We start from the raw sequence: 16,028 nt of genomic DNA on the forward strand, positions 1-16,028 counted from the left end.
TGGTCCATGCTTCCCTTTCAGCAAGTTATGCAAGGAGAACAAGTAGAATGATGAGTGATCTGACATTTATTCCTGCCATCTTCTCCTAATAACAATGAGGTGCACTGGTTTGGATTTGAATGCTCAAGATCCCTGCACTGAAACTCAACTCACTGCCTTTAGCTTTTTACCACAAGATACCTCTAAAGATGAAGGCAACTGGACTAAAACAGATGAACTGTTTTAATGCTCAGTAATTTTCCTGATCATCCACAGCTGAAACCATGGTTTTCAGATTTATGTACAAGATGAAAGTAAAATTACAGAAAAATGTACAAAAAGGAAGTGTAATTTATAGACTCAGAGATTAGCATTTTTATACTGTCAAAACAAGCATGTCCATGATGTTCAGTGTAGCCTGACATTCATTACATCTGTTTCTCTGATATTAAGCCAAATGCAGAGTGGTTCTGAAGTTTTAAGTGTTAACAAGCTTGTGTGCTTTGGTGAGTGGGGTCAGTGAAAAGCAAAGGTAAACAGAACAATCAGAAACTTAGCTTTTCTCAGAGGGAAATTGGGTGACTGTGTTTTGGTTTGTTTTGAAAAAGACTGTCCTGTCAATACTGCACTACCCTCTCAGCTGGAAGTTCTCTTTACAGGGATGAATGGATCTAGAGATCTTTCACTGCAGCATGACAGGCACCTTAGACATTGATGTTCAAATGTTTCACTATACAAAGACATTTTATTTCAGCTTTGGTCCAACTAAGTTTTCTCCAACTTGTCCAAACATTCATTATTTATTTCAATATTCTCTGAACACTTACTCTGTATTTCAATACTCTCTGAATGTTGCTGTCTCAGTCCTAGTTCATGTAAGACTTCAGTGTCACATCAAACATTTCAGCAGTAACAGCTCCTTACACTTCCTCTTACTAACAGCTGTAAGCCAGCAAGTGTGAGCAGGAAAGTGTGGATGCAATAGACCACTAGGGACCATTGCCTGAATTTTGAAAGCTTTATAAATAGGAAGAGCTGAACCCAAGGATCACAGAAATTGGGAGTGATAAAAAAAGCATCTCACTATAAGGAAAGGGCTCCTGCCATATCAAATATTTCCTCCAAAACAGGTAAATCAAACATCTAAGTTTTGTTCTAATCTTTATTGCTTGGTTGATAATCATCTGTGAGGCAAGGAACTGGAATGCTTTGATAAGAGCAAAGCTTTTTTTCTCCCTTTAAAAATCTCACTAGTTTTAAATCTAGAATATTAAAAAAAAAGGTTAACCTGTTCTTAACAACTTTACTTTTTGATATCAATCAAGCCACACATCCCTCTTATTTTTAAAAAGTCCTCAGCAAATTTGAAGTATTTGAAGATTTACAAAAGTAAAAAAAAAAAAAATAGACACTCACCAAAGGTAGTTCTGCTTTCCATGTCCCTGTCTTGTCAAGTTTGTTGGTTCTTGATTTTACCTAATCTGTGTTTATCAGAACAGAATCAATTTTAGATACTTTCTGTACCTAAGATAGTATTTTAAGAAAATTTCCAGTGTTTGCAGTTATTATTTTACCTCCTCAGTTTCCAGTGCAGTACCTTCCTCTCAAGCATTTTGTCACCCTTTCATTAAGTGATGCAGATATGTAACCACTGCGTTCTCATCCCCCTGGCTCAAGAAGTGTGAGGTATGCTACATGATGGCTGCACTAAGCAAAACAGGAGCCTATAAAGAAAAATATTCAGCAGTGCTATGGTACATTACAGGCTACACTGTGGAGAAGCTGTGGCTCAGCCTTTCTGAGCTTAGTCCTTATATACACAAAGAATCTGTAACAGACCCTAAAAAAATGTACATATTGTATTGGAAGCTGGGGCAGTGGACAGAAGGGCACCTACAAATTTTAAGGAAACATAAATGCATAATAGTTCCCTTTCCCTAAACCCTTAATCTGGGAAAACTTTGTAGACTACATACTTCTATAGACAATAAGTCAACTCTCAAAATTACCAAACTGAGCTAATGCTTCCAAAAGCCTAGAGATTCTTTACAGATTTATTAATCCCACTAAAATACTTCTGGTAGGAAACCAGTCACTTTAATAGGAAAGGTGCATTCAGTATTGTAAAACATTTGCAATTTACAGTTTTTACAACAAGTAATACACTACTGTAGACATACAAAATTTTTTTAATAAGTTTGGCTCTTTACCTCAGAAACCTCTTTAAATAAATATTTAACAAAAGAATCTCCCTTCTAACAATGGAACCAAGACCACAGATAAAAAGGGTGTCAACCACGTTGCAGAAGTGCTACAACAAAGCCCCTTTCACACGCCAGTCTTGTGACAGCAAATCCTGCAGTTCTTCTTCATCTTCACTACCAACATCCTCCTCCTCTTTCTCTTGTGCTGCTCTTAATCTCATGGCTTCCTTTAACTTCTCCTTTATCTCGTCCTGGCGGTTCCGCAAAAGCTCGACACGGCGGTAGCATTCACTGTTGGAAAGTGAAACACCTGTTAACATCTGGGGCCTTTCCACATTAATGCGATCACCTCCAGTGCTGGATTTTGCTTCTACAACTTTGGAAAAAGAAGCTTTACAGCTTCCCAACAGTGAAAAAGAAATAAGCTTTCAAGATGCTAGTGCACCTTCTCAGTATTCATCAAGTGAAAACAGACCGAGGAGAGGTTTGGTCAATTCTCTAGCAATGAGCTCTAATCCAAATACTTAACAACTGCAATAAAGTCACAAACCATTTTTCAAAATGCACAGAACCAATATCAACTTCCACACAAGAAGAAACACCATTCTTTTCTCCATTTATGGTTTTCATGAGAGAAAGGTGTGACATCAATTATCAATTTTTAACTTAGTGATGGCATCTCTGAAAATAAAAAAAGTGGCACAAAGTGTTCCGATACTTTATCTGCTTCCTCTGTGCTGTAACAGAACCTTTTAAGTAAACACAATCCCAAAATTTCAGGTTTCCATTCACTTAAAACGTTCTGTCCTTGAATTGTGTTTTATAACCATTCTAGCCACTTTAAACAGCATATTTTCATGAAAATGCTAAGTAGTACCAGGCTGATTTAAATTCTCCTTTGCCTCTTTCATTCTTATTTGCTCAGAAGGATCAACATGGAGGGGTTACTATCTGGATCCTGTTTCCCCTGGCATATTACCAATATGATTCTTACAGGCAGCCACAGCTGAAGATTTGAAGGCCAAGGAATTTATTTAATTTTCAACCTATTTTGAAATAGCCTGCATTTGAATACACTCAGAAGTCAAAAGTTACAAAAAGTCTTTAAAAATGTGTTTGGAACTTCTATTTTGGGGAAAAAAATAATTACAGTTAAAACTTGAAGTACTCTACAAATTTCCGAATTTGGTTCTATGTACTTATAGCAGCCTTAGCTAGTGAGAAAAATAAATCCTCAAAGAGAGGCAGGTTTAGCTCAAGCCTTCTGCAGAATCACCCAAACATTGTTAAAAGGCATTCCTGTAACAGCAAAGTTCAGTTTGAACCCAATGCTGTTGTCACCATACACTGATTATGTGCAGCATGTAAATCTGCCCAGATGGCTGAAGTGTTGCTTTAATTTCTAGTGTCTTTCTTTTTGAGTTGCTACCATTGCCATCATCACTGTTAATATCAGTGTGTTGAGCTACAGGAAAATGGTAACAAACTGCTCCACTGAGCTGTATTTCAGGTTACTTGAGTTTAAACCAATGCCCATCCAACCACCACAGCCAGCATTTCAGCAAAACAAAACCAAACTGCTTCATGTAATGTAGTGCATCGCTCCACAAAACCTTTAAGTAAACTTCTACTTGAATTAAAGAGGGTTTGCCACAGGACAGGACAGGAAAGGTTTCTTTAAAATGTTCACATAAATTCTACATCAATCAAAATTCCCAGGGAAATACAAATTATGACATTAAACCACCTGACAGGGGAAGAGGGACAGTTTGTTCCAAGAATTTGCCTTGTGTACTTTCAGTGATTCCAGTGCATTCTCTCTTTGGAGAAAGTTACAAAACTTTGTATCAAAATCCATGTCTATTAGGTATCATTCTGCAATTTGAGGGAGTCTGTCCTTCAAATACTCAGATGATTAATGAAAGGCAGTATCACAGATTAAAAGTGTTTTTATCCCTCCAGTCAAAGAGCAATCCACTACTGCTAGAGAACAGAGAATTTGAGGAAAAATTGATCTACTTACATCTGCTCATCAATTTCTCCAATCTGGCGATCTAGTCGTCCCTCCTCATCATCTTCTGCCACTATTGCTTCTGAAATCTAAACCAGAAAAGCACTGAGAAAATTCACCTTCATCCTGAATTCCACTTCCACTCCTTTACAATGTCTGTGTCCTCCCCTGCTCCCCTCCACCTGAAGTTAGTGTCAATCTCCTCAATGTATATTCCCTTCTTTACAAGGGCAAATACAGAAAAAAAAGGTCTGGTTTAATTTGAAATGGAAATACTTTTTCTTAAAATCAAAAGAATTTTGACTGCTTTGGGGTTAATCTCTGGAAATTTTCAATACATTACGATTTGAAACTTAGCATAAACAAACAACACACACCCACAGTCTGAGGCTGAAATGAGAGCTCTATCCCAGTGCTTGGGACTTAAATACACAGTTATTGAACATACTGTTTAAATATGCCCACTAGATCCCGAAGTGTTTCTAACCTGTTATTTTTTTCAGCATATACTTTCTCAAATCTGAATGTCTGGGAGATGCTATGCAATCAATGGTCCACGCATAACTGAGAAGATTCCTCCTAAGCTGAAGAATTATCTGAATGGCTTATGCTAGCAAAATGTATCCACCACCGCTTTTGTATGAACATTCGCTCTGTTTATAGTGCTGACTGCTTTAAAATGAGCAATGATACATTTTTCTGCACCACTTTTCTCAGCAGTTGACATATGAGTAACTACTTACAATTAAAATAATTAAAAGGATAGCAAATACTCTAGGGGAAGACTGAGAACACCAGGTAATCTTTAAATTGTACACAAGGGCAGATAAGCACCTGCTGCAGGAAGACTTTCCATGCAATGGTAAACAATGAAAAATTGAAGTACAGAAAAACTGGCCAATTTACGTGTCTCAAAACTCTTTTGTCACCTTCCCAGATTTTGGAGTTCCTTTCCAGTGCACTTAAATTAAACATGAAATCAAGGGTAGCTACACTTTATAGATACTTTTTTAAAAAGACAGACAAATGGGTAGTGTTTTTAAAAGTTAAAGTATGAATATAGAGCTAAAGAAGAGCCCACAGCTGTGTCCTGTTTGGATACAGGACACGGATCTGAGGTATATGCTAGCTAAATAGTATTTAAATAAAATGCAGTGTAACAAATGTAACTAGATACATATGGCTGGATCTTGATTAAAAGTTTTCATCTTAATTTCATTTAAGTGGAAAATACAAAGAACCCTTTGCTCATTTATAAAGTGCATTTAACCACGCACTGCATTGAAACAACCAGCTGACAAATGCAGATGTCAGCCATTCTGCAGAGCTGCATGAAACTGTTGTTTTCCTTATTGTGTATAGTATTTAGAATCAATAAATATAGATTCCATTACTTACTGTGTTGACCTGTCGCATTGCCTTTTGAAATTCATCCCATTCTTTGTCCATCTGATCCTTTGGAGCATCAACTTTTCTCACCTAAGGAACATGAAAATTTATAAATTAACTATTTAAGTCTAATGACTCTTTGGGGCACTGTAAAAAAAAAAAAAACAGGAGAAATATGAAAAATTATGCTGTGTTATTAGAGAAGTCTGGTTGATGTATTTCAGTTTAAGTAATGGATATGAGTGAGAGAGTGCAGCTGCACAATGGTTTCGGAAGAAAAATCTGACTCTACTCCTGGATTAAACAACATCCGTGACTGCAGCATTAAAGAATAATTATTGACTAAAAGTGGCTGGTGTGGAATGTCTGGAGTAACAGAAGTGAGTTTGATGGTCTGCCATTTCACTGTGTCAGGTGGTAACTATTAAATTCTTCTGTAAGCTGCCTGTACAATTGCATACAGTAACCATTTCACAAGCCAAAAAGCAGTGAATTGTTTGCCTTTGGCATAACATAAAATATCAAACCTTTCAGTCACTAGTCTGCTGGTGTTAGGTAGCCTGACTGTATTTCAAATCTAGTCTAATTTTGTTGGCTAACAGAAGAAACTGTACAGCTACAAACCAATTTTAATGACATGCAAAGCTTTTTATTCTGTGGTAGATGGCATTTAGTACTAAGACATGAAATCTGAAAAAGTAGTAATGGTAAGAATGTGTTTAAGATCTACAGCCAAGGTAATCAAAGCCAGATTGTGCTTTTAATGCAAATAAATAAACAAGGTAGTCTACCTGTGTAATTGAAACTTACACAATTCAAGACTGGAAGATGTGGCATATAATGTATTTTAGAGGACAGATTATGCCTGACTCAGGACTGGGTAGAAATTATATAGCTAGGATAACTAAGCAGTTTGAACATAATAAGTCATGATACCATCTTTTTGCATTAGTTTTATTTTCCTTTTATTCATTCTGCTCTTTTGGTGACATGTCAGTCATCACCTTAGTAAAGACAAGAGTTTGGTGTGTTTTGTTCCTGAGTGATTATAAAAAATTAAGTAGTATGAATTAAGTTTATAGAATAAATTAGAAGCTTCCAAGCAAACTCATACTGGGAAGTAATAGTCATCATTTCATTTTTCTGTTCTGTTCTTATTTCTATCATATGTGTATGTACTGTGTTATTATGCATTGTGGTTGTCTTTTGTAATTCATAATTATTTGTATTTCTTACAATAAATTTAAACACTAAAGTTATTATTTTTTCTTGAAATATTTATCTAATCCAGAATTTACATGCTTTACAAGTACCTGATGTAAATAACAAGCATTTTTCACACCCACAATCTCCCTTTCAAATGCCCAGTTAATTCTTCAAATAACTATTTTGTGTATGATTCCAACACAGAACACTGCAGCCACCTCAATATAAGTGATGTCACAAACATTTTCCTTCCTCTGAATATTAGTTACACTCAGAAAAGGCTGATTAAAAGGAGGAGCCTCTCCAAGCAATTCAATGTAACAAGTAACCACTTGTAAATTTATCAGTGGAGGCAATAACCAGAACAAAGGTCACTAACCACTGTCCCCACAGATACAAGCAGATTCTCCTTTCCTGCTAGGCATTCCTGCATTCCCTGCTTATGATGAAACTAAGTATTTGAAAAATTTACTGCTTCAATTAGACAAAAAACAAAACAATCAAAAAAATCCACCAAAAAACCAGACAAATGTTGGCTTTTTCAGCTACATATTTCTGTATTCAAGATATCATTATTCAAACTATTCACATATGGCAACACCTGGGCATGAGTAGTGCCAAAAGAGTCTTGCCAGAGCAAATAAAACACCTAAGCTTGTTAGCTGGGCCAGTGGGACTAACTGAACATGAAGAAGCATTATTTGGAAGGTCTCCAAATTAGATGTCATGGCTTGGCCTCACAGTACCATTTAAATACACCAGCAGCCTTCCACTGTGTGAACAAGAAAATATACTCAAAGAAAACAAAAGACTTAGGCCTACAGCACTATATTTCAATAAAGAAAGCAAGAAAGCCATCAAATCTGTGGCAAATTTTACAAAACAAAACCAAAAAAGGTTTGTATTTCAAATACCAGTGTTTATTTTCGTCATCATTTGGCACCGTGCAAGCTGAAGGAAGTATGAATGTTTTTGAATTTCAACATTTTTAGTTGTGGGGTTTTTTTTGAGAAACAAGGTGAATACCCACATTTCTTTTCTTTTCTGAGCATCATAAAACCCCCAAGTGGTAAAAGACGAGAGGGCTGAAGACCAAGTTCACTCTTGTGGTGTAACCAGCACTACAGATGACAGCGTGTGCCATAATGGAGCTGTTTGCATTGCAACAGGATGCACCCCATCAGTCACACAGTGACTCAACACTTTTCAGCAGGATCTCACAAAGGACATTACAGAACTGTTATATCCCCAATTCCAAAGCAAAATTGAACGTACAAATTAAGTGAACTGCTTTTCCTGGGATGACTCACAGAAATAAAGGTAGATTGTCCAAATCTCAGTTCAGTATTCCAACCAACAAAGGACATTTCTTAAAGAGTCACAGAGGAACCATAATCAAAAATACTTTCCAAAAGATGACTTTAATAAGCTCTCCCTGCCCACCTCCATCCCTTTTCATGTTTTCTAATTCACACAGAATGAATGTTTAAAGCTGCATCAGGGGAGGTTCAGACTGGGCAGTAGGAAGAAGCATTTCTTTACCAAGAGGGTGGGCAAACACCAAGAGGCCAATGCCCCAAGCCTGTCAGTGCTTAAAAGGGATTTAGACAGAGCCCTTAAGAACAAGTTTTAGCTTCTGTTCAGCCCTGAAGTTTTCAGGCAGCTGGACTAGATGATTATTGCAGGTCACTTCCAACTGAAATAGTCTATTCTAGTCTAAATAGTTCAGTCATTTTCTTATATTCCAGTATGACTGATCACCTGGAAAAGCATCCTTACTACTCAGAAAATCATTACGACTGGCAGAAATAAATCCAGTAGCATAAAACAAGTAGATCACTTACTTTTGCATCCACTTCGGGATCATCAAAGAAACCTTCTGGCAAAGCTTCAGCAGTGTTTTCTTTCCTGAAATATTTGATTACTATTAGCCCAAGTTAACACTTTACAATCTGCTTTATTGCAGAGTTAAAAACAGTCAAGAACGAAATTCAGAATCCTTTGTCTAAGTATGTAGAAACACAGCAAGATTTTTAAGCCCTTAGTTTTATCTAGAACCATCAAAACCTCCTCCTTCAGTTTGATCTTTCTTCACTTTGAAGGAACTGCACAGAAAGGTTTAAATCTCACTGTTAAAACAAGAGCTGTAGCTTCTGCTTCTTAAACTGTTCTTCCAGTGTGCCTAACACCTGAACATTGTAACAGCACAGTTGCTACTTCTGAAAGACTAAAGCAGATTAAAGGAGTGCTCAGGTGAGCTGAACCATAACCACACAACAAGCAGTTTGCTTTAAACAGTGGAAAGCAGTGGTTGACATGAAGCTCCCACAGTACCCTGTGTTAAGATTTCCAAAGAGATGTCAAACAGACTCTGTATGACATTGCTCCATCTCTTCTCCTGTCCCTAGGGTGCAAGATACCTGTCTGAAACAATGCCTGAGGCTCACATATATACAAACTATTCTGAATGCAACATAACAATAAGTTCTAAGGGATCACAGTCTCTATTTCCTGGAAGATTTTTGTAAACAAACGTTTGTTTACAAATTCTACGACTATCAATATTTGATTTGACTGCTTACCTTTCGATTACCTTCTCTTGTACCTCTGCTTTCTGTATGGATCCTGAATGGGAAACTATAGGAGCAGCTGGAGTTTTGGTGTCAAAAAAGTCTATAGGAAAGGACAGAAGTCTATGACATTAAGAACAGATGTTCAGGCATTTTCTAAAATTCCTACTAGACAGGGATTTCAGTTAGTACCTTACTGAATCAAGGGAAGAACAGCCCGATGCTACTTCCCTTGGCAGCCTCAAACAACTAAAACATAAAATCAATAAGCAACCACCACACAATAAGAGGAGATTCTTTGCTAGTTTATCTCTACTTCCAGTATTACACACCCTCACCATCACCTAATGGCAATAATTAGAAAAATAAAATAAAAACCTTTCATCATCAGTTAAATCACAGGTTCTCCTTACAGAGAATTACTATTAATTACTAAGAATTACTAATTATTATTTCAGTCAGGATTACCTGCAGGCAGAGAATTAGCTATTACTTCTTGAGTTGGAGGTGGAATTTCAGTTTTATGCACAGCAGAAGATTTGCTTGATTGTTCTTGTTCCTCCTCTTCATCATCATCATCATCGTCGTCATCATAATTCCCTGACAATAAACTGGGACCTGAGCCCTTGGAAAGCTGTACACCGGCCCTGTCTTGCTCTGCTTCATCAAAAAAATCTGCTGGCAGCCTGGTAAAGAGCCCACAACATAACTGTTTGAAACTTCACAGCAATGACCCCAGCCCAGCCCCAGCAGCCCGGTCCCTCTGTGAGCAATACAGGCTGTGCGATACTGAGCCATGCCCTGAATGGCACAGCTCCCAACACAGCTGCTGTCCGAAGGGACATGCTTGGGACTCCCATTTAAAGTTCCCCAGAAATGCCCAAGTTCATTCTAAAAACATATTTTAGATCCATTTTTCCATTTGCATATTCACATTAATAAAAATAACCCATAACAAATTGGAATGGTGGTTAAAGTAATTCTTTTTCCACCTACTAAGTATTTTGCTACTTATTTTGGGCACTGAGTGCTGTCCAGGACTGCAATTTAGAACAGCCCAACAGCTCAGCAATGAAAAAACACAGATTTGCTGGAATAGCTGCAGCCTGCAAGCCAAACATTTTTCCACATTATATTTTAAACGAATTATACCAACAAGTTCAAAAATGGACAAACCTCTCAAGTTAATTTTGCACACAAACTCAAATTCCTTCAAGGAAACAGCACGTGATACCTATGCAAGATAGTAATTTATCATCTGAAGTACTGAGGAGACCCACAAGTGTCACCTGACATCTGCCAACCCTACAAAGATGTCTGAATACCATCAGAAATTTTTAGGGGCAGTTGAGATGCTTAACCCAACCCCTTGAAGTCAAATACAGTCCTACATTTGTACAAGTTCAACTGCAGCATATGCACCTACATGAATTTTAGGTAACAAAAACCATCCTAATGAAGATCTGTCATTTGTTAGTAGTTTTTGTTAATAAATATCATTTAATTATACATTCAAAATTTGTCTTAATTTCAGACTGCCACCTCTTCTGTAGGATGTCAGCATTATTAGAGTACATGCTACAATCTGGTTATGTTCAAGCCGTGTAATAGCACCACATGTCAATCCTTTAAAGTCTGTCAGTGACAGTAAAAGAATTCCTGTTTCCTCAGAGAATCTTAAAGAGTTGACACAATATTCTCCACCCAGGAAGATGTTGCCCTGTTCAGGAATGTACAACTCTGTTAAAGAACAGGCAGAAGCAGGGATCTGCAGACTCTCTGAACCTTTGCCCTTGTCTAGAAAGCAGAGACAAGGAAGAGCTGGATGACAGTGCAGCCACTGGTAGTTAGAAAAAAATTCCTATGTAATAACAAGATCTACTTACCCTGAAGAAGACGTGTGTGGCTTTTCATCTGTACCTGTGCAACAGCCAAGAGTCACTTCTTAAAATCCATGTTTTTAAAAGAAACATCCCTCTGACTTCTATGACTGCACCAAGTCCCCAAATCCATATGTATTTAACATATCTCATATATTGACATGTCTGGTAGCACCAAGGGAAAAAAATTAACTGTCTTTCCTTTGGCAAGAACTTTGGTGCATGGTTTGAGGAAAACCAGTGACTTGATTCCACTGAAAAGGAATAACACCACTTCTAGACAACTGCTCCTGCTGCTTAATTTACACTGCTTCTTGATCTATTTGGGCCAAGCCCACAGTTCCATGACCTAATTTAACCCAATAACCCAGAAGAAAACCAGGTAAACTTTCAAAAGAACTGTTTTCTCCTGACACAGAACTCACAGAGAAAGAGTAAATAAACTTTTCCCCTTTTCAGCAGCAATGGGCTGACATTAACTGAACAGTCTGGTGTATTCATACTCACTTCCACAGGAACAAAACAAACTAAAAACATTCAAGACGTAAAATGGACAGATTCTGTCAAGCATTTCTCTCTCATTACCTTTTACTCTCTTTAGGTCTGTATTTTCTGTCTCAACTGTTTTTCTCTTGACAGGATGAGACGATGTGCCGGCAGCTGAGCCAGTGGATGTCTGCTTTGTACCTTTTAATTCTGCTACTCTCTGTAAAGAAATAAAAATTCAGGACACATTACTAGCAGTAACTTCTGGATTGCAGCTGAAAATACAGAGCTTTTACAACAGCTCATCAAAGTGAGCAAGTAGCTTTCTAGAACAGTATCACTGAAATAGACACCACGGCTACCAAAACAAAGACCAGTGTTTCTGTCAGCCTCTGGAATGATGTTGACATGGAGGAAGAGGAACTGACACTCACACAAGGGAGGCTGTACCCGTAAGAAAGAAAAGACAGAGCAGTGACACTGACAGCAGTAAGGCACTGGAGAAAAGAGCAGGAAGGCTGGATTTATTCTAAGGTCCTGGAATATTAAGTGTTTTAACATTAAAACATGGCATTCTAACACAAAAAAGACGTCACCCTGCTTTGCCACAGTCATCTAGTCTGAATGCAGGCAACGAACTCCTTCCATTCCTTTGGTCTTTTACTGAGGACTCATAAAATTAAATACAATCTTTCAGTTTTTGCTACAAAGTAGCAGCAGAACTTAAAAGGATAAAAAAAAAATTACAAACTCCCTGACTTGCTTTGCAAGCTCTTCATATTTACTACAAGAATTACAAAGGGAAAAAAAAGTGTATTTTCTTTTTCAGGGTTTTGCATAAGCTGTCACTTGACAGCTCACAGATCCCCGAGCAAGCCCGGGGAGGCGGGGGTGGTGGGGCCCAAGTCCGAGCCGCAGACAAGTGACAGCCAAAAGCTGTCGCTAAGGTGGGAACTGCTTCACCGGAGGAGCGGACCCCTGAAAGACACGGGACCCCCTTTTTAAGGGCTGGCTTTTCAATCTCCGCATGGGCTTTAAGAGAACAGAAGCCAGACGGAACAGCCAGGCTGGTTCCCACCCTCCTCCCGGCACGGGGGCTCTCCGCTGCTCCCGTGGCCGCACAGAGGCAGCGGCAGCGGACCCCAGGCCCCCGTTCCGGCCTCTCCCCAGCGCCTCCCCTTCCCAAGCGCCGTCCCGGCGCTCCCCGGCAACAAAGCCCGGCCGAGACCCTCCGCACCGCCGCTCACCTCGCGGTGCTGCTTGCCCAGGACGTGTGTCTGCCACAGCAGCTCTCCCTTCACGGGCGCGTTGCACAGGGAGCAGCTCAGGTGCCCCAGGCTGTTGTACGTGCCGCCCGCGTTAAGGGAAGCACCGTGCGGGGCGCGGACCCCCTCCCTCCACCCATCCCTCCCAGCCTCCCCGCCGAGCGCTAGGGAGCGCGGTGCCGAGGATATTTGGCGAAGGGCGAGTCGATGCGTTTCTTGCCGGCGTTCTGGCGCTGCTTCTCCCTCATGAGGCGCCGCAGCTCCTCCTGCCGCACCTGCTTCCGCCCCGCGCCCGCCCCGGCCGCCGCCATCTTCGCCCGGCGCGCACGGGCGGGGCCGGCGCGCGCCGTGACGCGCAAGGGAGCGCGCCGGGAAGGGAGGAGCGGGAAGGGAGCGGCGGGAACGGATCCGTCTCCTTCACCGCCCTCCTCTTTAGCGGATGTTCTTTAGTTAAGCCTTTGGAGCACCAACGGAGCTCGACGGACACAGCAGTCCAGCTGTGGGAACGGCTCTGAATAAGCTGCCTGAAAGGTACCCCACCCCTCATGCCAAACCACCCGAATAAGTAAAAAAAATAATGAACTTTACGTCCCATACGTCCAGATCCAGAAAACACAGACTCACAGGGAGGGTCAGGTTGGAAGGCATCACAGCGGGTCAGCCGGGCCAACCTGCCTGGCACACGACTGTGTCCAGATGGTTCTTTAATATCTTCAATGAGGAAGACTCCACAGCCTCTCTGGACAACCTGTTCCAGTGCACGGTGTGCAACACAACTGTGTAAACTATTTTATGTTCTATTTTTTTTCTTTTTTAACAGCTTTTTAAAAATTCCGTGTCGTTGCCAATCCTGGGAACACTGGAGGCCCCAAATCAGGCGCCCTCCGGGAGGCCCCGCTCGCTGCCCTGCACACGGCAGCACCAGCCAGAGCCCCGTGTGCCTTCTCCGCTAAAATACAGCCCACATACAGAATTTTGTGACTACAACATGACCAAGGACGGCAGAGAACTTTCCATGTTTTATTTTTATCTTTTCATTTATCACAGTACAATAACGCGAGTTAACCAAAAAAAGAAAAAAATCTAGTGCCAATTTCCATGGTGTCAAGTGCTCTACTCCAAACCACGAGTGTCCATTAGAAGTCAAAAAGTGTTGCTCCAGGCTTACAGTGACATTACCTTCCAGAGGACTTGGTCGTGGAGGATGCCACTATAATTTTGTGCTGTTTCCAGAGAGCAACTCATCCCATGGCTCCAGACTCCACATTTCCCTGAGTCGGGTTTGGTTCTTCTCACACCAGCCCACGGGATCTGGGAGAGAAAACGGGCCAAGGGCGTGTGCAATTCAATTTCCATTTTGATAAAAGACAAATCCTGCGGTACGTTTCGCCAGGATGGCAAATCCAAGGTCTGTAAACACAGCCAGAGCAACACAGCAACTGGAGGAAGACAATGGGATAAGTGCAACTAAGGCAAAAGGGAGTAACTTCGGTTTTGACATGATCATGGCAGATTGTTGGGCTGAGGAAACGATTCAGTAGCAAAACAGGTATCACAGTACACCTGAACTACAGAATCAGTGAGACTATAGCTTAAGCTTGATTATTTATATTTACAAACTCTGAAAAATATTTAAAATCACATCTTCCTTCCCCTTCCTCCCACAATTGCAGTCTGCTGCACTTTTGAAAAGCACAAACACTGGCTTTTACTGAATTTAAGGCTATTCTGACAAAAAAATGTTTACGACTCCCCTCTCCAAAACTAAGTATAAAAGTCAATTCACTCTAGAATGTCTTGCATAACTCTAAATACAACCATCTGTTTTCCAAAACAAATCAACTCATTTTTATATTTGGAAGACAAAACAATTTATACTGCAGAAGTTGGTCTTCATACACATACTTTTGTCCTAGAGACCAAACCACTTAGCATTGCAAGGTAAATTTGGCTCAGGACACCCACCCTCTGCTGAATACAGATGTGCTGGTGGGAGAGGTTCACCATCACTCTCTTTGCCTCAAAGTATCAGACCCTCAAAAGATCTGCTATGGAACATCCTGAAGTTAATCCACCTTGCTCTGAAACAGGCTGAGGATGTACTCACACAAGCACATCTAAGGAACCAGCAGTTTCTGGGAAAGACTGTTGGGAAGACGATGTCTGCCTGTAAATGTTCTCACCCAAGAGAGAAAACTACACAGGAACAGCAGAAATGGACGCAGTCCTAGCCATGACCACAGCTCTCCGTTCTCTCCCTGGGCACAGGGGGATTCTTGCTTATTGTACGTGCACCTGTGAAAGCTCAACACATCAGAGAACCCACATCTGGGAGGGTGAGGATCCTTTCCATCAGAGCAAAGTGGTTGATTTTGCATTCCCTGAATTAGGCAAGTGTTGCTGGTGGTTTAAGAGGCAGCTGGATCTGGTCCAGAAGCAGCCACAGGATAGGCAGGGCTTCACAAAAATGACTGCAACTGATGCTTCCTCCTCTTAACCTTCAAGCACTGGGGAAATGCAGCATGACAGACTAGTTAGCCTAGGGAAAAATCTTCCACAGTCCTACCATACCAAATCCTAACATGACAGATAACGTTCCTAGGAGTTTAGACTATGAAATCCTCCACAGATGCTGGTAAGAGGATTTCATAAGGAAAAAAATATAAGCTTGGAGTAACTGGTTAACAGCAAAACACATGGCAACTCAAATCTTGGTATGGTCAACCAGCATTTTTAGAATATAAGTGAGCCTTTGTAATGCACAGCTATCACTTCATTTGTTCAATAGCATTTTTCACTAAAAAAATGTTCCTCCAATTACGAACATCAAACACAATACTGTAATAATATCACTTTAGGTATTATTTAAGCTTTATAACTTATCAGAAGTTAAGATCTTTTTACATAAATTTCCTTTTTTTATCTTGAAAGGATAGCTAACCTTAAAACATATGGATAATGCCTCACTACCTAAGGACCAGTTCTGAACATTCTCAGTCTGACTCATTTGGGATGAAGAGTTTATTTCTTGCACAGAA

At 40.1% G+C, this 16,028-nt stretch overlaps 2 protein-coding genes across 4 annotated transcripts in view; one reads left to right on the plus strand and one right to left on the minus strand.

The window, feature by feature from the left end:
* The window catches only part of LOC119698151 (poly(rC)-binding protein 3-like), a 507,654-nt gene extending 500,812 nt beyond the window's left edge, over positions 1-6,842 (plus strand). For all 3 annotated transcript variants that reach the window (XM_038129770.1, XM_038129773.1, XM_038129774.1), the window contains one exon: positions 4,698-6,842. In XM_038129770.1, the coding sequence (XP_037985698.1) occupies positions 4,698-4,758 (61 nt within the window). In that variant the 3' untranslated portion in view covers positions 4,759-6,842. The remainder of the gene's footprint in view (positions 1-4,697) is intronic.
* ZNF830 (zinc finger protein 830) lies at positions 1,826-13,337 on the minus strand. Its single transcript, XM_038129776.1, has 10 exons — positions 13,180-13,337; positions 12,973-13,072; positions 11,825-11,945; positions 11,246-11,279; positions 9,828-10,045; positions 9,372-9,462; positions 8,634-8,697; positions 5,593-5,673; positions 4,207-4,283; positions 1,826-2,474 (listed from the first exon to the last, which is right to left on the minus strand). The coding sequence occupies exons 1-10, from the start codon at positions 13,299-13,301 to the stop codon at positions 2,291-2,293; spliced, it is 1,092 nt and encodes a 363-aa protein (XP_037985704.1). The 5' UTR covers positions 13,302-13,337; the 3' UTR covers positions 1,826-2,290.
* Between the last annotated feature and the right edge of the window lie 2,691 nt (positions 13,338-16,028).

The sequence above is a fragment of the Motacilla alba genome, chromosome 2, assembly GCF_015832195.1.
Source record: "Motacilla alba alba isolate MOTALB_02 chromosome 2, Motacilla_alba_V1.0_pri, whole genome shotgun sequence".
NCBI lineage: Eukaryota > Metazoa > Chordata > Aves > Passeriformes > Motacillidae > Motacilla > Motacilla alba.